Consider the following 23,117-nt stretch of genomic DNA (forward strand, 5'->3'; position numbering starts at 1 on the left):
TCTTAGTGACCAAGCTCCATTGGGTCTAAAAGATCTCATAATTTCAGATTTTCCCATCAGAGCACATTGCTGTCAGACTGCAGGTTTACTTGTGGTTCCTGGAGGTTGTAAAAGTTGAATCGGAGGCAGAACCTTCAGTTTCCAGTCCCCTCTCTCTGGAACCGTCTCCCCGTTTGGCTTCAGGAAGTAAACAACCTCTGGATCAGGCTTTAAACTCTATTATGATAAAGATTATAGTATAGTAAGGGTGGATTTAGTGACCCTTGGCCACTTCTTTGGTTATGATGCTAAGAACTCAGGCTGCTAGGGGACATCCCATGATGCACTGAGCACTTTTCCTTTGTTCTCAATTTATTCTTAATGTATAAATAAAGTATACTGATATGGTCATTCACTCCGTCTTTCTTTTTTTTTCTTAGCAAGTATCCATGGCTTGAGTTCTGGTACTTGTTGACCCCTCTTTCATGCCCTCTCCAACCCGAATTAGCTGAGACAGATGACCATTCTTCCTGGTTCTGGTTCTGCTGGAGGTTTTTCTTCCTGTTAAAAGGTAGTTTTTCCTCTCCACTGTCTCCTTGTGCAGCTTAGAATGAAGGACTAAATCAAAGAAAAGATTCATTGCAATCTGTTGGTTTCCTTTGCTAGGAAATCAGTTTTTATGTTTAATTCATATGAACAGTTTTAAATTAGACTAAATTGGACTACATCATGGATTTATTTCAATTGGATTATAAATGGTCCACAATGAATTGTATTGAATTGGATTGCATCTGTAAAATTGCCTTGAGATGACTTTGATGTGGTGCATTGAGCTGGATTGAAATAACTTATAGAAAACAAAAGACCAAATCAAACCTGGAGAAAGTAACTAGGAAAAAACTAATCCTAACCCTAAAGAATTCATGAAACTAAAATTGGAAATATATACATAACCAAACCCACACACCCTAAAAGCTGTTTATATATCCAGTTGTGGCACCCTCTCCTGCCAGAAGTTTATCTAATGATTTTTTATTTTATTTTTTTTTGCATTTAATGTAATGCTTCTTAATATTTTAGGATGAGTTATAAAACTTTGCGACCTCAAAACTCTGTATTCTAGACTTGTTTGATTGCACAGTGACATCTATTATGTGCATTTCCTGAGCCATTGCTGCCCAGCAGCATCCCGAGGCTGAGAAACCATACTATTCAACTTTTTCATCTGGAAGGCCACGTGTTTCTTTTTACGGACCGCATGACATGCTAGCAAACAGATGTAAACCTAACGGCTGTTTTGAACGTGCACCCTGGCTATATGAAACACTGACTTTTTTTTTTAAATGTAGTCTCTTTTGATGTGTGCAAAGGCTCGTTTTGTTTTTAATATGCATAAATTAAGTTTTCATATAAAACACTTTGTGTTGCCCCAGCATTAAAAGTGCTTTATAAATAAAGTTTGATTTAAATTGATTCTAAATAAAATAGATGTTAGGATGATAAAGCAGGGTTCAGCTGATGGAACCACTGACGTTCAAAAGATGCTGACAGCATAATCAACATCTGCTAATATATCCACATCAGGCTTTGAAAACACTGTAACAAGAAAACCACTGTGACTACAGACAGAACTGATGCAGCATCGATTACATCCACAGTGTCATGAGCTTGTCCAGGCGTGTATGTGTTTGAGTAACGCTGTTTCTATTACAAAGATCCATGAGTTCATCATTTGTCGAAAGTGATGATGGTGTTATTGTAGGCCAGTGGGAAACATCCCTGTCAAACTAAAAGCAAAACTCCAGGTCTGTTTAAATGAAGACCAAACTGCTCATGGCAAAGCATCAGATAAGTTACAACACATTCCTGAATTCAAAGCACCTGGAAGGTGATCCGCACTGCAGAGGGAATTCCAAGATGGCCTCTGATAAGAAGATGCACCTCAGACCTTTCATTGTTTTGTGGCTCCTGTTTTGAAATGCTGCCAAAGCTTTCTGTTTGCAGTAAATGAGTGTGAGTAATGCTCTAGAGAACCAGGTGGCACTAAGTCAAATTTAACAGTAGAGAATCTGCTGGTGTTTTTGTTGTTCGTTGAACTGATCTTCATCAACACATCCATGCTTTACAGAAGCTTGCTGTGATTTCTCCCAACATGGTTGTCATGGCTGATGTGATATCAGCTGACGCTAATGTGGGACGACGTCAGCCCAGAGTGTTTAATATGAAAACAGTGAACTCTGAGGAGTCGGCGAACGGTTGGGATGAAAGAGGCTGGCTGTTTATTCCATCGCTCCTGCATGTCTCCTTCAAGGGAAGGCAGTTCCCCTCAAACCTTTTTTTTTTTTGAGCTTCACTTCCTTTTCCGCTGCTGTCAGTGAAGAAAAGCAGGATGTATTTATAGATGCCTCTTCCTCCACAGACAAACACTTGTGACACCTCTGAAAGGCTGCTGCTGTTTAGGGTGATATGCCTTTTATTATTAGACAGCTTTAACTGCTGCATGTGTCGACCAACATTATCCAGGCGACGCTGACGATGACCTGCTTCATCTGTACGAGGCAAATATGAACAAAATGAACCGAGAGTGGTTCGTGCATTTTCTGAGGTGGTGTTTGTTTTTTTTTTTTAAAGATGTGAGGAGGGTGGAGGAAACAAAGTGCCAAGCCATTGCTCGCGCACACCTTTCCCATCCCCGTCATTATCAGCATTTAGAAAAGGGTAAACAAACCTCATGTGTCCTGACACACCGCTGACAAGCAAAGTGTCCACCCTGCTGAGACAACATGCTGTCCCCACAGCACTGCAGGTCACAGCCTTTCTCCACCTATAACTGCTACCTTCCTGTTTTTCATCTTCCTGTGCCGTAACATAGCATCTACCTTTCACTCTAACACATAGATCCTTCCTGCCTCAGGACATCTGCTGTAAATACCGTAACAAACAAAGCAGCAAAGTGATCTCACAATGCTTTGACCCCATGAGTGCAGAACTGGTCACGGCCATGTCCGGATTTTCTAAACAGAGAGACGAGGCTGGCCTTAACCAGGGAACGGTTGGAGAATCCAGCACTTAACACGAATACATTTCAACCCCATCGGGGTTATTGATCCAAATAAGGATCAATATACTGATCTGTGAGTTCCTGACCCAGGATGCATCACACAGTGAAAAGAGATGGTTATTTCCACTATCAATCATTCTTGTGGTATTGTTTACAAGATAAAGTGTGCTTTTAGAGTAGAAAGGCCTCATTATTCTACTGGAGACACACCCAAGAGGCTGATGAGGAGAGAATATCTGTTCAAATCTATGATATTCTAATTTTTTGTTTGAGTTGTTGCTTTTAGAATCAGATGATTTTTACTTCCCTGTCATTCTCTCATTAGGACATATTTAATATAGTGAACCTATAAAACTCCAAGCATTTGTTTGGAGTAAAACAGCTTCTAGAAGCTGGAGCTTTTAATCCCAGTCAGCATCAGACATGATGTTTCCAGCCTTAGCTGTCAGGTATGAGGCTTAAATGATGTAAAATGAATGTATGAATAGATGTAGCAGCATAAAGGTCGACCAGAAGAAGAAAGCAGAATTTATTACTAACAGAACTTTGTAGAAATAACACACAGATCAACAGTGACCAAACCTTTTCTCATCTCATCATTCTCTCAAGTCTTGGCTTTCAGGAGAAAAAATATTGTTATTGAAACAAACACACAACAGAAACTATTTCCATGTTTCCACTTTTTCCTCATTTCCAGTTATTCCTGCTACTATTTACCTGCTATCCTCACTAAACCAACTCCAGCTCAGCTGCTTTGTGGCGCCACCGTGCATCAGAAACGTCTTCTTGGCTTTATTCCAGCCATAGAGGAGCATTATTTTTCTTCTTTTCACACACACACATAGAACTTTCTGCTCACTGGTTGATCTTTGGCTGCACCTGATTGGACGTTACCGTCAATCTAAGCTCTCTGATTGGTGGAAAGTCTGACAGGAAGTGACTTTATCATCATGTCCAGGTCTAAGTAGGTCTCTTAGCAACATAGTAGTGATGGTGATCTTTTTATGATGAAATGTGATAAATAATGCTGTTATCAGGAATCATTGTGGATTTACCAGATAGAGTCTGAATAAACACTACACTTTGTGGCTGGATTGTAGACCTCCTGGACGGGATAGAAAAACCTGGAAAACATCCGTAGATCACCTAAAGCGTAACTAGACATCACAATTTACCCCACAGAGCTGCACACTACCGCTCCTGATAAACTGTTGATGAAAGAAGGGATAGGGTGCCGGATATCTACCAGAGTTTTACGGGTTAATGAGAACATATGGAAAAAAAAATAATTTTTCTGTGCTTGAGAGCGTATGGTTAAAAAGAAAAATCAATCCTATCATTTATTTTTAGGCCTCCTGGATCTGAAAATGTGTCATTCAGTGAGCTGTTCAGATTTCCAGGGTAAACTCATATCACCTCCAGATGTCCAGTTCTGGTCCTTGAGGGCCACTGTCCTACAGGCTTTAGAGATTTTTCCCAGCTCCAACACACCTGCTCCAAATTAAATGGATCTCTTCAACAACTTGTTGTTAAGTTGTGTAAAGTTGCTAACGACATTAATGTGAGGCAGGTGTGTGAAAGCAGGGAAACAATAGACATCTTTCCTCTGTCCACCTAACAACGTCAGGTGGTGCTGCATTCAAGGTGGGAAGGTTTTTAACTGAGGAAATAAATGAGGGAATAGAGCTCTACCAGTACTTTGTTTAAAATATGACTTATAATATTTGATCAGACAGAAATGCGAAATTCATAAATTTGTCACTGAATGCATCATCAGTGTTAACTCCTGTTACACAAACAAACATATGTGAAATATCGGCTATACAAGTAGCAGTTCTTCGTTTTAGCTGCTAAAAAGTTAAAAACCTGAAAAAGAACAGAGTTTCAAGGAGGTCCAGAGTTTGTGGAGGGTTAGCTGGGCCAGTTCATCACATGACTTGTGACGAAATGATGCTTAAAGAGAGATCTACAGCCTACAAACGGATCATCATCTGGTCTGAGTATCTAACGGTCACATGTCCTGTAATAATTCATTATCAGGCAGCACTAAAACATCTAAGCACATTTAGGAGGATGCAGAGTCATTCTCTTTACATGCTGCACAAATAAACTAAATTTTACAAATAAACTCAGCCCAACTCTCAGCGTTACCTTAAGTTGTACAAATAGTTTTTTTCTTGATGACTGGATGATATGTGGTGAGTCCTGACTGTACAATAATTTGTTCATTTGGAATAATAAAAACATCTTTAAAAAATGTATATGAAGCCATGAAAAAGGGTTTTATGAATCAGGACTTATGAAGAAAATCATCTGGTTCTTAAAAGGTCTTAAAATGACCTCAGATGAACAACACATGAGAAAAACTAAATCCACCTCATAATCCAGCAGCGAGTAGAAACATCACTAAGTTGCAGTGATGCTTTTCTGGATGATGTTACTGTATCGGTCTCTCTCATGGTTGTGGAGGAATTTTGCTTCACTTTTCTTTTTAATGTTGCTTTATCCATTGAGGTTTGCAGCATTGGTTCCTGCACGGCTCTGAAGGTCCCTGTGTTTGGGATCATTGCTGCTGCATGAAACAGTTTCAGTTAATCTGTAGCTGTTGGACAGATATCCACGTTTTACTCTAGAAACTTTTGGTAAACCGAGGAGTTCATAGTTCTGGGTCCTGTGGCTGCAGAACAAGCCCAGATTATCAGTCCTCCACCACCGTGCTTGATAGGTATGAGGTGTTTATGTTGATATGCTGAATTTGGTTTTCTCCAAATATGCTCCTGCATTCTAACCAAACATCTCCACTTTGGTTTACTTTTGTTGTAGTTTGTTCAGATGCAGCTTTGCCAACTATGCTGTGCTCCCATGTTCTTAAGAGAGAAAAGGCTTTCTCTTGCAACCCTTCCAAACATACCAGACTTGTTCAGTCTTTTTTGTTTGGACTGTCACGAACTTAACAAGCCTGGAGAGTTGGAGATGTGCCTCTTTGTTTTTTTTTTTGCAGTTTCTCTGAGCATGGTCTGATCTTTGGGCTGAACTTGCTGGGAAGACTGGCAGCCGCCCAAATGTTTTCTACTTGTGAATAATCTTTTTCTCTGTATAATGATGGACTCCAAAAAGTTTGGAAATGATCTTCTAACCATTCTCAGATTGATGAACAGTTACAGTTGCTTCTCTAAGATTATGGCTTTTGTCTTTCCTTCTTGACATTGTGTTAAGACTCGTCTGAATGCAGCAGGGCAGCAAAGTGACAAACCTTTTGCTTTTATAGAGAAGCTCACACTGATGATATCAGCTCATTTGTGCATTTGATTAGAAACGCCTGGATGCCCCAAACACTTAATTCCTGTAGAAGTCAGATGTGGTTTTTCCACACTCTGCTTCTGTATTTTGGCTTCGTTTTTATTCAATATAACAGTGTAATGTGCCATAATGTTGCCATGCCATCTTAATTGAGGTCATATTTACCTTAAAAGACCTTGCAAGGATTAGATTGATTTTACTCTCCTGTATACCAAATCTTAGAAGAGAAAGAAGGATACTTTTGTGTACTTACCTGTGTTGAGCTGGTGTTTCGGGTTTTGTAATGCACATCAAAAGTCTGCACAAAGACATTCACTATTTTGTATAATATGAATTTGTGCAGTGCTTACTTACCCAGAATCCTCAGCTGTGTCACAGCTCCATGCAGGCCAAAGAACATCCATAGAGGACGAGAGTTGTCCACACACACCTGCATGCCCACATTGGTGCCGTTGTGACTGAGGATGACCTCCCCTTCCTGGTTGACTAAGAACCCGAGGATGTCGCTGCTTTGCAGAGGTGTTGGCACCCGGCACACAGCCCAAAACTCCTTCCTGTCCACTAGAGCCTCAGGATTGTAGGGCAGGTCGCTGGGGCGCAGAACCGCTGGGTCGCAGGACGTCACGCCGTAGGACAAGGAGCCCGAGCGTGCCGGGCTGGACTTGGTGACTTTGATGAACACGGTTTCGCCAGTGCGCAGAGGCCGATTGGTGAAGACCAGCGTGCGCTCTTCTCGTGCGTGCTCGGATCGCGCCACCGTCTGCTCATCCAGAGTCTTGATGTGGGCGCCGCGCAGCTGGTGGAAGTGAAGGTCGCTCTCCATGGAGGATGGCAGCAGGGAGGATTGCTGGGAGTTCAGGGAGTTCTGGGGGATGGGGCATGTGGAGGAGGAGGAGGCTGAGGCCAGGTGGAGGGTGTGGCGGTGGGAGTGGCTGTGGGTGGGGCCTCCATCCTCCTGCTGCAGGTTGAGGTCGCACAGGCTGACGGACAGGCGGGAGTCGTCCGCTTCACGTCGTAGAGAAGAGGAGCGTACTGTGGTGAAGGAGCGTGGGCGAAGACAGTCGGGAGGAACAATCTCACTGTCTGGAGATGGGAAGAAGAGGGAAAAGAAAGGAAAGAAAAAGAGGGAGAACAGCAGTTAAAAGTGCTCTTATTGTATTTTGCTTTTATTTGCAATGAGCTCAAGGCACTGAAGTTCGCAGCCAGCTGAATGGCAACAGTTTGAAGAAAGGCTGAATCTGCAGATTCTCTGTCAACAGGAGCAATTTTATTTTATCTGCATGAGTTCTGTAAAATGTAGGCCACTTCTAATTACCCGACATGGTAGGGAAATGAGCTGGAAGTGTGCTGAAAGAGACAGAAATATATATAAAAAAGAAAGTTGTTCTCATGTCTGAGCTGAATCATCGAGAATTATTCAGTCCAAGACAAGTTTCCCTGAAGGGTAACAAAATATATTCCATTTTATCTTCATGAAAAAACACTGCAGTCTCAGTGTTGCATTTCTTGAACTCTGTAGTACAACATCATTCATATCTGCCATGTTTTGCATTGTCTGATAAGCTGCCCACACATCATCATCACTGAAGCTGCTTTAAATAACACCTCGTAATAAGCCCTCCCCCTCTGGCCTGATGGTGGGGGGTAAAATTAGCTTGCTGTCCTGACCGAGTTCTCTCCTACTCAAAGTTAGGGGGAGACTGGGCTTTCCAGGTCATGTAGATACCGGTATGATTATCACAACAAATAACATACAAAAAAGGGCAAAAGAGAGTTTGTTGTGGGGAAGTGGAGGATGAAAAACATCCGCCCCCTGTCCCTGGAGAGTCTCTTCAGTCCGGGTCAGCTCCAGGCCCCTCTATCTGAGCAGGACTCCAGATAAACCTCTTAGCCTCATTACTGGGACTGTGGGACTGTAAACTGCAGCAGTTAAAACAGAGCTGCCGAGCCTCCTCGGACGCCCTCCTACAGCTGAAAGAGACACAGTCCAGCTAAGGGAAGATGCGTGGCAACACAGAAAGAGTTGCCTCAAAGAGGAGTCCCATATTGTTTTCTAAAATAGCTTTACAAGAAGTGTTTACATAATCTTTAACCTGTAAATTATTTTCTTTACTAGAATAGATACAAAATTTGACACAAACTCCAGCCTGAGTCATTTGTTTTGTTCTCTGCTCCATCTTTGATTAGTGAGCCATGTCCCGAGTAGGTCAGGTCAGGGGTTAATGCAGTCATATACTTCACAAGGGCAGGAAATATGGCCAATAGAAAATGCACAGGGGCACCAAAAGAGTTTAAAAAACTGACTAAAGTTTGACTTAGCGAGAGTTTTTCTCTGGAATTAAAAGGCAGAGAACAACCTCAGTCCAACTTTTCTTTTTTTTCATTTTCTTTTCAGGTTGGTTTTAGGCAATAAATAAACAGACTGAAACAGGTGGAAAAGTTTCATGTTTAGATCCTAAGTTTAGTTCTGGTTCCGCTGGAGGATTTTTCTCCTGTTAAAAGGGAGATTTTCCTCTCCACTGTCGCCCTGTGCAGCTCAGGATCTGATGCAATCTGTTAGTTTTCTTATCTAGGTAATTATTTTTATATCATTAATGTATATGAGGGCTCGCCTCTTGCGCTAATGTCCTGCAGGTTTTCAATGTTTTCCTGCTGGAACATACCCAGATAAAATAAAATGGCTCTCCAACAGCTTGTTAAGTTCTGCAGCAGCCTCTTAACCACCTATTATATGAGTCAGGTGTGTTACAGCAGAAAACATCAAAAACCTGCAGGACACTGGCCCAACAGGTCCAGAGTTGGTGATCCGCCGTCCATATGAAGACAGTAATCATAAATTGGTCTAATGTGGAAAATTAATGAATTTGTTTAAATTGTGCTATAATTCGATTACAGTGAATTTGAATAAAATCTGGACTGAATCCTGATCCGGCCTCACAGGTGGTGGCTGTGGTGCACCATGATGTGGTTCATCTTAAAAACATGTTTAATTTATTTTCTTCAAAACAGACGAACCAAAGCAAATAAACAATGTCAAATAAACTTTAAATAAAATAAACTTTACAAAAAGATCTTTTTCAACCTGACATTTGCTACCAAAAACAATCCCACCTCCCAGGTGTGACGCCATAAACCTTTTCAGGTTTATATAACATATTATATAACACTTATTTAAACAAAAAAAGAAAACTAAACATTTATAAATTCCACACTAAGTCAATACATATGTAGATAAGTAAAATAATAACGACTGGGACTTAGAACTCAGAAAATATATCACAACAAAAAGACAAACAACAGACCCGATCTATAAAAATGCTATGAGATACTTTGTTGTAATACGGTGCTGCTTAAATATAGCTGAATTAAACCAAATTATTCCAAGAACGAACCCTGAAAAGTAGACAAATTCAATATATATATATATATATATATATATATAAATACATTGAATACGTTTGCTGATTTCAACAGTGAGCCGTAGGCTTTACTTTATTTATCCATTTATTTATTTATAAAGTAAAGTTATCTTGTAGCCAGAGGGTTGTCAGTTGTGCCCGGCCTTTTCGGGCTCATGTCGAGGTGTCCCTGAGCAAAACACCAAACCTCAATTTGCTCCTGATGGGTAGTGGTTAGCGCCTTGCATGGCAGCTTCCGCCATCAGTGTGTGAATGGGTGTATAATGTAAAGCGCTTTGGGTATCATTCCAGGTACAGTAAAGCGCTAAATAAATACGGACCATTTACCATTTATTTTGTGCCACTTGTTTGTCTTGTGATATTCAAATCTGACCTGACTTTCCAGGATGACTCCCTGTGCAGAGGTGGGAAGTCGGAGGGTTTTAGAAGTAAAAATCACCTTTACTTTCTTTGTAGAGAATACAAATTCATTTTGATAAAGCTGAATAAAAGATAAAATACATGGGAAAACAGCTGGTAATTTATAAAAATGATGCAGAATAAACTTTTTACAGTTCTGAAAAGATAGTCTGACAGTTACATTAAAGTGTCACACTGGGAATTTCTAGGCTACAAACAAATGTGGTGACTTAAATCTGGTCATTTCTGGATCAGTTGCAGCATTTAGTTTGCAGCCAGAATCTGCTCCAGCTTTAATTACTGCATCTTTATGTGATTCTGCTCACTGCAAAAGCAATAAAGACAAATGAGTACCCCGGTGCTCAGTGCCCAGTTGTAGTCATGATATAAATCCACATATGATCTGTGAGATTTCGAAGGAACACTGAAGTAAAAATTCACTGCAGGTACTTTTTGGTGTCTGTTGCTGCTTGCTGTTTGAGTATTCAGCTTTTATCCTGGACCCTGGAGCAATCCAACTCCACAGCCAGTGTGTAACACTGAACCAGAGATGACGGCAGTCCTCTCAGTGTTTGATCCTCTTGAGTATCGTCTCTGATTTTTCAGGATCATGGCTGAAATGCCGCCTGATAAGGACTCGTTCAGCTATAAAGCTGAGATGGTATCGCCGCTCCCTCAAAATCACGACGGGATGTCAATTAATGTTAGCTGTTAACCCAGAGCACCACGCTTTAGTATTAATCTTTAATGGGACTAAGGCCTTGTAATTGTGCTAATTGATTTCTCTGCGAGGCTTTAGATAGAAAGGAGAGAGTATGTGGTGCACAGGGCGTCTCTCCGAGACTGCTAATCAACCATTAAATACATCTCTGCTCAGAAGCGAGCAGCGGTTAACAGCAAGTCCCTCAGGCTAGGAGAAGACTAGCTTGAATTTCATCCACTATTTCCTCCCTGTCCATCCATTCCCCTGATGGACTCAGTCTTCATGAAACCCTCAGCAGAGCTCGGAGGACAGGCTGTGGAAATTATTGCAGTCTGAAAACATATGACAGTTAAGTTGTAACTGAGGAGCTCGGTCAGACACGAGGACATATGCGGCCTTTAATGAAGAGAATCCTTCGGTGGCCTGAACCCATATTTTTCCCCCCTTTTCCCCTCAGAGAGTGAAGCAGGTTGCTGTATGTTCAGCCTGCAGCTTATTATTAAATTATTGGAGGACGTGAATGACATCACCAAATGATGGTGTGCTCCATAGAGGCTGCAGTCTCTGAAGCTCATTAGTCCATCCTAAACTGAATTATGATGGGACAGAAGTGGTTGAGGACATCCGGCACATGATGGTGGTCTGGATGGCAGATGGAGAGAGAACAGAGAGGTAAAACCTGCCAGGGAGGGGCAACGCTGTATTTGAGACTCCCAAAGAGCCACGAATGATCTCGCTCATCTTTCCACGTGTCACCGTGACTTTAACTGAAATGTAGGAAGTGTGAACAGAAACCAACCACACGGCAAATTGGTTCCTCTGAAATACCATCTTTTATCAGACGCCCCCCGCCCCCCCCTCATCCCAAAAGCTTCTCTGAGGGTTTACAACTCTTTTTACAGCCTCTTCCTCCTGAACTCAGTCATTTCAAGCCTGTGTTGGCTTGTGCATCTAATATTCTTCTTTTTTCTTCTTTATTCATCAAAAGGCCGGTGAGACGGAGGCAAAGCCGACCCGAACGTGCACCAAATGCTTGTCGTTCACTTAGAAGACAGAAGGAGGAAAGAAAGGACTGCAGAACATTTACTGTGCCTTTGTAAAAGTGTGTGTGTACCCAGTGTGTGTGCATCCCTGTCCATTCGTGACCTCGCCAGCTGCTGCCCACTAATCGTGGTGCACCTGCATTTTCAGATGATACAATCCCTTTGTCCTATTGGTCCCTTTCAAATCCACCATTCACAGATGCTCTCTCCCACAGGCCAAACCCAGAATTTTAGACTTTCAAAGCTGTATTTAATGCTGTGTGTTTGTGTGTGTGCTCACGTTGCTCTGAATTGTAATGAAAATGCAGCTGCTGCCACTTTGCATTTGAAGGGGCAGGATAAATTTGGCTAAGTGGAATATTCATCACCTGACTTTTTTATTTAATTTAATTAATCAATTAATTTATTTTTTATTTTCACTGAATTTTAAACCAAAAACAAACCTGTTGGCCTGAATCCTAAATTAATTCATGAAGTGGAACTTGAGAGTTATAGGTCAGGTCTATATTTGGACTTCTTTGAGCATTATTTTTGATTGGAATATTTAGGCACCTGTTGGGCTAATCCCTTGCAAATGCACGGACCAGAGGGGGCTGCAGAGTGGGTTAAGGGAATGGCGGCATGTCCTTTTTGGCCTGCACAGGCTTTGGCTCGTGCTCTAAATGTTTTTGATTAGAGGATAGCCACAAAGCAGGTTAGCTAATGCTGCGCATGGGGAGGTGGATAGAGGCAGAAGCTGGCTTAGTGGCTTTGCTAGCCTGGGCAGACGGAACGTGCCAGGGGTTTGAGCCAGTGCTGGAGACGGGGTGGGAGGGTGTCGGAAGGTGGGGGATTGGTGGATTTACTCTCTCTCACGCACACAATCTCTCACAGGGCTTATCTTTATCCATCTCTGGGTTTCATCTGATGTCTGCAAAGGAGAAAACTGCAGTGAGGAAGAGACAAAAGGTATAAGTGATCTAAGAGAATTGTGAGAGGAAAGGACCAGACACGAGGAGAGTATCTGTAGATGTGAGAGGAACTGCTCAGATGGGATTAGCTAAGACGGCAGACGGCAGAGAAGGATATCCGGGGAGCTTTTGCTAGGAACAGATGAAACAGAGGCAGAAAGAGAGAGGGAGTGATGGTGGAAGGGAGGGATAGAGTCAGAGGGGTCTTTGTCCGAGATGTTTGGGATGCTTTTTACTCCTTGGCCCAATCCCAAGTCCCTGATCGGGCTGGGCGGCTTTGAACATGGGGCTTTAGGAAAGAGCAGCATGCTCCCAAGGCAACACATGGCCAAAACAAAGAGCCAGGCAAAACGCCCGGTAAGTCACAAAAGCTGTGTCCCTTAGGTCATCGGCAGAATTCAGCATGTGCCGCCCCTCCTCTGCCAATCAGCATGCCAGGACCTCGGCGCTAATAACCGCAATCATAAGGTTCTTATATTAAAGCTCCCCAGTTTTATTCCTGTACTTAGGCATGGAGGAAAGCTGATCATTTATTACTGTGGGCAGACTGACACCTTCCCAAACACGCACACCCCTTCACTGTCATGTATAAGTTCAAAGATTTGACTCTTTCAGCTGCAAAACAATCATCAATCCTACAGCTTCCCACAAAATGGCTCATTCTATGAAAACATGCAAACATGCAATTCTTCCTACACTAACAAAAACTCTGATCGTGTCTGATGACCACAAGTCATCTCACGTGACAGGTTTAGACGGCTAGTTCTGCCGCGGTCAGACGTTTAGGATGATTGTCCTGCAACATGATTCTTGGAACCACCTATAATGGGAATATAGCATGAAATAATATGCTACAAGAAACTGGCAACACTTCAGACAGATACTAAAGCAGCAAACGGTAACTTTGAGCATGTGTTTGAGTGGCATCAGCAGAGGCCTTGATTTGGGGTGCCATTGACTCAGGTGGTAGAGCAGGTCGCCCAATAACAAAAAGGTTGGTAGTTTGAATCCTGCTTCATCGCTGTGACTTCACCCTTCCTGCCTCCAGTGTCAGCATTGCTGACGTATGGCTGTTTGGTGGTGGGCACAGATTATTTTATGTGTCCTCCAGCTCAGACCAAATGAAGGAATTGTAGACCCCAGACGAGCAGCAAACCAGACAACATATCAACACACTGTACTGAACAGGAGTTTTCTGGTCTTTCAGCATACAACCTTCATGTCAAAGTGGAACCCATGTTGGTCTTCACATCCTGATCCAGCAGGTTTGATGTTGAATTCAGTTCATTTCAATTCAGCGTTATTTGTATGACTCATGGTTGAAGATACAATTTGATTTATTGTAGTCCAAGTATGGTTTAATTAAAACATATCTATTATTTGATCCCTATATAGTCCAATTTATAATAACTGTGTTCATAAAAAACAATTGATAGAAATAACTACTGAGCTGAGGAAATTAACAAATTGCTGTTAATCTTATCTTTTATTCAATCCTCCATCCTGAGCTACACGAAGAGACAGTGGAGAAACCAGAAAGGAAAACCTCCATCTGAGCCAGAACCAGGAAGGAAAACCTCCATCTGAGCCAGAATCAGGAAGAAAAACCTCCATCAGAACCAGAATCAGGAAGAAAAACCTCCATCAGTACCAAAACCAAGAAGGAAAATCCCCAATCAGAATGAGAACCAGCAAGAAAAACTTTCATCTGAGCCAGAACCAGGAAGTAAAACATCCATCAGAACCAGAACCAGGAAGTAAAACATCCATCAGAACCAGAACCAGAAAGAAAAACTTTCATTCTTAACTAAGATGCAAATGCAATTATGCCTTAGTGGTGTAGGTTTTTTGAGGGGTTCTCCAGCCAGAAAAACAGTTAGCTATCTAATATTGTATTTTTGGAATATTGTTTACTGAAAACAATGACTCCATCTTACTGCCGGACCACTGATGTAAAACAACAAAAGGTTGCTTCAATGTTTGTTCATGTCACTGTTTTTTGTTTCGTCTTACTCTGAACAATGGCCTTATTAAAGAAATTAATAAGAGTGACCAAAACTGGATCACCATAACATAATTATTCAACTTCTATAATTAGAATAATACACAGGCTCAGTCCAGCTGAAGTCGTACGATCCACATGCGTGTTCAGCCTCATCACAGGAGATCCGTCCTTCCAGCTCTGATTAATCCATCTTTTTAAATATGAACTAATTTTAATCTTTGATCTAATTTCAAACTTCCACAATCCTGGAAACTGTTAAAAATTAATTTGCTCAAACTTCTCTCATTCTACTCACAGCACTTGGCCATGAGGGTTGCCTAATTTTAGAATGAATTGGCATGCTGTCGGATCTGCGTGCTTTAACTGTGTCACAAAAGAACATTCACACACTCCTAGAACTTCGTTGTCTTTCCATCTAACTTTGTGTGAGAGGGAAATAATGTTGATTCCCCCAACGAAGCATCACAGAAAGATCCAGGGCTGGATGTTTCAAAGGATCCTCCCTGTGTAATTGCTTTTTGGAGCACAAAGAAATGAAGAAAAACAGGAAACTCTACATAAATCTTCATGGGTAACCTCTAGTTTATCCACATTAGAAGCTATTCCCTTAATCCTGCTCAAGTTGAAGGGAGAGTACTGGAGTACCGAGCCAAGGTACAGTAATTTAAAACTGATACTAAATGCCAAATCATACAAATTGTGTTTGCTCTTTTTGGCCTTTTGAGCTCTCTCACCAACAACCATCATAAATTACACAAAGCCCACTTTGGCCAAGAAACACAAAGTTGTTAAATTTACTCTGTTTGATGTTGTCAGGCCTTTACAGCCCTATATTTCCTGAATGAGTAAAAAAAGTCAGATTTACACCATCATCTCTGCTTTGTGTATTTTCATTGGCGGGCCTGTGTGATGCATCAGGATCCACAAGTGCTGCTATTAACTCGTAGGCTCATTCCTGCCAAATCAAACACCATTTCTAGTCAACTACTTGTGATAATCAAATCATCATTTCACTGAAAGCAGCTGGTTTCCCTCTGGACCTCTGGGAACCCTGCCCTGTCCCGTGTTCATGCTGGATAATACAACAACTGCAGCCAATAAACTTCTGTCACTCCAGACGACTGGATGTTAGCAAAGTTCAAGGGATGGAGCCAGAACAGAAAGTACAGAGCTGAAGCAAATAAACACACAAAAACTGATGTTTCTGCTTTTGAATTCATTCTCTAGGTGACACCAATAGTCCAGTCATTTTCCATTTTGTTCATAATTTGGATTTTCATATTGTCCCAACTCGTCCTTAAATTCGATTCTTTTGTCATTACATATGCCAGATACTTCACATTGTCATTAGTCTTTGTGTGGCTCTCAGCAAAGGAAACATCTCCATATTTCATATTTCTAACCCATTTTCTAACAGGCGTAGACTTAATACTTTAATTTGTCTTCAGTATCTATTTTATTTAGGCGGTCACCGATTCATTCAGTCAGGAAAAGTCAGACTAAGGCCCTGTCCACACATACACTGCTATTCTCACAAACACTCTGTGTTTGCACCTGTCATCTACATGCAAACACAATTTTGAGGCACTAAAAGCAAACTTTTAGGAAAGCACATTTCAAAGATTTCTGGGTAATCAGTTATTGTTTATGTGTGGACAGAATAACCAGAGTTTATAACAGTAATAATAATGATTTAGATTTATATTGTGCTTTATTGCTGACGGTACTCAAAACGCTTTACATTGTGAATCCATTTTTCATCCACTCCTCATTCATACCTGGTGATGGTAAGCTGCGCGTGTAGCCTCAGCTGCTCTGGGCAGACTGATGGAAACGTGGCAGCCAATGCTCACCAACGGCCTCTCCAACCACCTCCGAACATTCATACATCAGCGATGCCGACCAGCAGTGTCAGATTGTATGCCACCATCTGTGTGGCTTATGACACATATGTGCCATTAACTCCGTTTTTAACACAGCAACAACAAGCATAGCCATGCTAATCTTTCTAGATGTTTGCACATCATCACCATCATCACCAACAATAATATCTGCGCATTTTCATGTGGACATCATTTTCCTGGAGAACACACATCTAATATAAATCTTTGTACATGTTCACACCTGTGAACAGAGTGAAAGGAAACTTCCATCAACATGTAGCTGCTGTTCCTTCTACACTTGAAAAACCAGCTGGAGAGCCATGTGAGAACACAGTGTTTTCTATCAGAGGTGCTGTCTCTCACTTTAGCCCCGCCGACGCTGACATGCCATGAAAAGTGCAGGTGGAACGACCCTGCCTCGCAAGCTGACGCGCCATCACAGATAAGCTAACTCTTCTGACACATCTTGTGAAAGACATAAACAAAGAGGGGATCCTGCTTCAGTGTCATCCATCAAACCTTCACACGCTAGTATTTTTTCACCTTCCTTGCATCTGTCATCTTTACCCAAGCGCACCTTCTTGCTATCTCTGTAGATTTGTTTGCAAAGTAAACAATGTACAATTACATAAGAAAGGAAATTGTGATGTCTTATATACAGAAAATACTTCTCAGAGAGTGGAGCTTTTGATGCATGGCTGATTTGATAAAAAAAAGTCTATTTTTCACATTTTTTCCAGTTTTTCATTACAGCCCTGCCAATCATTTAGAGTGACAGTAAATTTTAGTTTCCAGATGGCTCAATGACACCTTATTCTTCAGTAAATAGCTACCGTGTTTTTCAATCCATCTCCTAAGAACAACCTGACAAAAAGTCAGGCGCTCTGATGTCTCTACTGTGGCGTGGAACTTGTGACTGCAGAGATTGCCTCTCATACACCATATTCTGTATAAACTAAATTAACCCCTTTGCTTGTTAAGGGTGACAGCTAGCTTGGCCGACTCCTACTCTGAGTCAGCCTGGTCGAGAGGTGTTAGCAGCCTTGAGGCTTTGCAATCAGACTTTAGTCCCTCGTCCTTCAGGACGGACCCACAGAGGGGCCCCTCTTGATTAAAGCTCCGCTGCGACTGACTCATACAGTCTGAGTCCCGTTGGCTTCACAACAGCTGGGATTACTCAGTTACTCAACCTCCTTCCCGATGTCAAGTAAATTCCTGCTGTGAGCTTAACTATGAGTGTGTTTGTTCATTTTTGAGTGTGTGTGGGTGTTCAAACAAGACTGACAGCTAACTGAAGAAACTGGGACACTACTATATATTAAACAACCTTTGTGCCTCGTTGGATTTGCCCAGTTCAGGCCAGGTACAATCAATCAACTGATACCCGAGGCACTGGAGACAATCACCTGACACCCTTTCTCTGCAGAAGAGGCATTTACTATCCTGTAAAAAGACAATTTGAAGGTTTTATGTATCAGGGCATCATAAAAATAAACCATCTGGTCCTCACCAGAGCCTCAGATGAACAGCAAAACATGACAGATTGCACCATGCCATTATTCATTGAACGAAAACTAAAAATACAGAAGCAGAGTGTGAAAATACTATCATCTTAGCTAAGTCAGAAATGGTTTCTCATTGTTATTTATGTCTCTGCTTCGTCGGCAGGTGGGAAGGTGGGAGGAGAATGTATGAAACTACTGCCATCGAGGTGTAAAAGCATTAAATCAGCCCCGCCCTCTGCAGAGTTCCTGTCATGTATAATAAATCCTCCTGGTGATTCCTGCGAGGTGGATTATCTCATCATACGGCTCCATCTTCAATCTTTCTCCATGAAAGATGTTGGAAATACCGCCTGGGGTCATTCTGCCCTCCCCTTGTCTCTGCGCTGACCTCAAAACAGCCTCAGGAAGGTGAACAGATGATAAATCACAAGCCACAAAGGCACATGGGCTTCTCTGCTCTCAACATGTGCTTAGAAATTTCAGCAATTGCAGTGGCTAAAATCAATAATTGTGTATTAACAATTGATTTAACTGGTACTAGTGAGTCTGTGAAAAGAGTAAAAAGAGATTTCAGGTGTTATTACTTATGTGGTTCAATACATTAACGCTGCAGTAAAGAATATTTACAGCTCTGGAGTTTACAATTCTGTTTCAGAAATGTAAACACATGAAAAAGCAGATATTTTGCTTTAACAGTATTTTATCTGTAAGTTATTGTATTGTATAGGGTGGTGATCAAACTTGCTCATTTGTACTTGACCACTGGAAAATGTCTCATGTTTACATTGTTTTTAATTGTTCCAAACAAGCAAGTCATGAAACTGATGAAGACTACTTCAAGGTTCCACATGAAGTCATAAAAAGAGAGAGAACTAGCAGAGTTTAGGAAAACCTCATGGGGCGATGAAGTTGTAGCTGCTGTCTGGTTTTACTCCCTTTAATAGCAGTTGCTAAACAACATGTGAGTTGGGCTAATTTTAACTTGCGCTAATGATTTATCTTCATTAATCAGGATGTCCTAGAAATCTCTGAGATGAAGCTGACATGGACTGGACTCCTATGAAGAATCTAGACTATAACAGAATTAAATAGCATGTTGAAATGGTGCTATAAAATTTAATTATATGTAAATATGTACAGGTATAGGTGGGAGGGTAGATCTCTGTGTACAATATCTCTGTGTGAAAGGACATTTTCTCTTTTCTTGTACTTATTTGGATTTCTTGCAGACCAATGCGATTTAATTAAATTACATTGGTCTTAATGTGGATATTAATTTGACAGTGTTTAAATAGAGTATGTTGTGATTAGTAAAGGGGCAGGTGTATATGAGTGGCTACTTCATCTTTGAGCTTGATAATCTGTAATTTCTTTGCTTAAATATAATTCCTTTCATATATTTGGTTTTGTATGGTTTATTTATTTTTCTTTTACTTTCTTTTCTAAAAATAGATATGTCTACTCTAATATTAGAAGGTAATTTTGTTTTGTCTGCTCAAAATAAAGCACAGTAATCAATCAATCAATCAATCAATCAAAATCACAACAATATGTGCTTAAAGGAACAGAAACAATGCTGGAGCGTGTCAAAGCTTGTTCCAAGCAGCAGATAGTTTCAGATACCATGCAACTGAACTGACAAGTTTTTCTCCAATTTATGTTTCTTAGATAATATACAAGGATCTATGACACCACATAGCTCAACTTAAAGGTGTGTGAACTTGTATCTAAACCTAAAAAACCTTGGTTTTTTTGAACACCCCTTTATTCATCAGAAATATGTAAGTCATGTGACTGAATAAATAATAAAAAATGTTTTAGTACTTCCCTTAACACAGAAGGCTGAAAATAAATATAATAAACTAGCATGCCTTTTCTCCTAGTTACTGACAAACTAGAGGTAGCATCTGCTTTGAGCGTACGATTTAAGATATTAGAACAACATTGCTACCTTTAAAAGGTACAGTGGGATAAAATTACTGGCACATCACAGTTGTGCATGGACGGTGGCCGTCAGTGGCCAAAATTCTTCAAGACAAACATGTTTTCATCTGTGAGTGGATCCACATGCAGCAAAGCCTGCATAACAGCTAATTACCTTAACATTGGGTACATGTGTACTGGCTTCTTCTATGGTCCTTTTAAAATTTTACTTGTCCTAAACGATGCTCTTGCTCCAATTGAACAAAGCCAGTACTGAAGTTTTAAAGTTTAGAGGGGTCTCACGTCTCACATGTGTTGTTTGTCCATTCAGAGACACCGTGGTAAAAATGGTGGCACAAATATGTCTGCTGCCATGTATGTGGACCCATGGCAAGTAGATATAAATGACTCATTCTAAGAGGTAAAGTGATTAGATACCAGTAGAAACAGTTTTTAATGATAGATTACATCTCTGTCATCAGGTACAAAGGTATAAACTGTGAAGGTGGGCTACTGGTTAGAACTTCCTGGTTCACTGACTTCAGTTATATAAGTAAATATTCTACAGTCATTTAGCCGATGCTTTTATCCAAAGCGACTTACATCTGAGAGTAAGAACAACACAAGCAAGAATTCAAACATATAAATATATGTCACATTGTTATCATTTTTTAAATAGTTTTAAATGGTTATAACCAACAGACCGTCATTTCACACCTTTTCCAGGCTCAAAAGAGCCGTTTTCAGAGTTAATATGACAACAGTTGTCATCATTCACAAGCACACTAGCAAACAAGTGCTAATATTGCTGCTCATTTATAAACAATGCTGAATATCAAAGAGTGGCATTCATTATTTGTGGATTCTAGAAGGCCTACCTTGTGTTTAACCATTCACAAAGCACCAGCAGGAAGGTCAGATCTAAAAATCTGTTTACATACAAACTGAAATGAAGCTGCATTAGTGCACTGAAGCAATAGATGAGAGGAAGCCACAGTAGTTGGAAGAGGCTGTTGAAGGTGTGAGTGTATGTGCTGTATTGTCCCCTCTGAATGGAGACACTTTTACAGCCCAACTTCTAATTTACATAATGAAAGGGCTACAGTGTGAACACGGGCTCCACAAAATGTTTTTAAATGAGAAACTTAATCCACCATAGAATTTTAATTCAATCTTTATGTAGCGAGGATTAAAACATTTCCAAGGCAGAACAATGAATAATCTCACTTGCGGCTGGAAAACACTTAAATGGAAAGAATATGAATGTTATTGATCCTGGAGGGGAAATTTAGTCACCACCACCGCAGAAAATGGAGAAGTAAGTTGGGCAGAATTGAGTTTTTGAATAAAGGGGCTATAAAGCGTCTTAAATTAAAGCAAAACGAAGCTTAAAGATAAAATGTCTACACTTGTAAAAGACCCATTTTCATAACAACTAAAGCTAAATTTATCTAAGCTATTAAGCCACGGGTATTTTTAGAGGAGAACAGTAATAACTGTAGTGCTGTTTTTTTTCCCTCCAATTCTGTTGCTTTATCTGTTGTCTCCTGAGCTATGTGGTTATTTGAGGTAGGGAGGAAAAAAAAGAAGAAAAGAGGACTTTCATGAAATAAGGAGTGAAAGTGAGGAATAAGGCCTCAAATGTCAGAGCCAGAGGGTTTATCCTAGAAAAGAGAAAGGTTCATGGAGTGTTTCACATAGAAACAAGACACAAAGAAGAGACACGGTTGGCTTTTTACTGCCACACAGGGGCTGAGTCTGCTCTGGATGATGTATTTCTACGTTGATATTCCTGCAGCGTTCCACCCCTTTGCACAAGCCCCTGTTTGTGGGAGCAGATGTCAGTCAGCAGACCCCCTGGGAAAAATGAGTCCTGCTTTATAGGCAGTCCAGCATATGGCCTGACTGTAAAAACACAATCAAAAGTATTTAAGGAGAGGTCCAGATTTTGATTAGAAATATCCTGGATTAAGGGATAAGACCTGTCTCAGAGAATATCTTGGAATGATAAGATCGCCTCATTGGGTCTCAGCTGTTTGATATTTGAACCACTTTCTGCACGCTACTCTAAATGAAAGGAAAATTGGTTTTCCTCTTTGTAAACATATCAAAGCAGGCGCCGAATTTGGGAAGAGGACTTTTGAGTCATGAGGCCTGAGTTCCACTTATCATGTGTACAAACAAAAACCAAAACCAAAAAAGTGTATTCCCTTGTGTTTTAGGTCATAAACATCAACCCTAAGAAGCCTGGGGATACCAGCTTCAATCAGCACAGTGAGCCATTACAATCAACTGTGCTATCTGGAACATTTGACCCCTGGTCTATTTATATAACAGCAAAGAAGATGATAGCACTGAATCTCTCCATATATATGTTCTCTGACATCAAAGCTTTAGCTACATGATCCTGTGCTGTATGGCATGCATGCTAAGCTACAGCATGAAATCCAGCTTTTGGGTAAAGACAGGGACCATAGATTGGTCAGATTTAGCTCACTGGTATTCCATGCCTTCATGAAAAGCTTTACTGTTAACAGAGATTAGCATAGTTACTTCAAGAAAGGATCTGTTTACAGTAAACAACAGGAGAGAAGAAAAAACCTGCTTTGTCAACTGCAAGAATGTGGAAGGTGAAAGCACTCTTTAGTGTCTTACATTAAAGACTTTAGCAGTATCTTTCACAAATATAAAAATAAAATTGCTTTGAATGATTCTCAACAGTATTTTAGAGTCTGTAATTCCATGGAAAAATATATAAAAAAAAATGTTGGCAACTTATCCTACAGTAGGGCCAAAACCACATTTGCTTTCATTAAACTACAAGTCAGGTGAACTGACCAATCAGGTGGACTGTCTCTTCACCAGCTTCTATTTTTACTGGAAACACAATATTTTGATGCAGAAAGCACACAAGGACGGGTGAGATTGAAGGAGATTGTTTGTCTGG

General features: G+C 40.8%; 1 protein-coding gene across 2 annotated transcripts in view; it reads right to left on the minus strand.

Moving 5' to 3' along the window:
• Positions 1–23,117, minus strand: part of neurl1aa (neuralized E3 ubiquitin protein ligase 1Aa) — a 93,077-nt gene that overhangs the window by 13,681 nt on the left and 56,279 nt on the right. For both annotated transcript variants that reach the window (XM_041983858.1, XM_041983859.1), the window contains exon 4: positions 6,695–7,423. In XM_041983858.1, coding sequence (XP_041839792.1) covers positions 6,695–7,423 — 729 coding nt within the window. The remainder of the gene's footprint in view (positions 1–6,694; positions 7,424–23,117) is intronic.

This window comes from Melanotaenia boesemani, chromosome 4 (assembly GCF_017639745.1).
Source record: "Melanotaenia boesemani isolate fMelBoe1 chromosome 4, fMelBoe1.pri, whole genome shotgun sequence".
Classification (NCBI taxonomy): Eukaryota; Metazoa; Chordata; class Actinopteri; order Atheriniformes; family Melanotaeniidae; genus Melanotaenia; species Melanotaenia boesemani.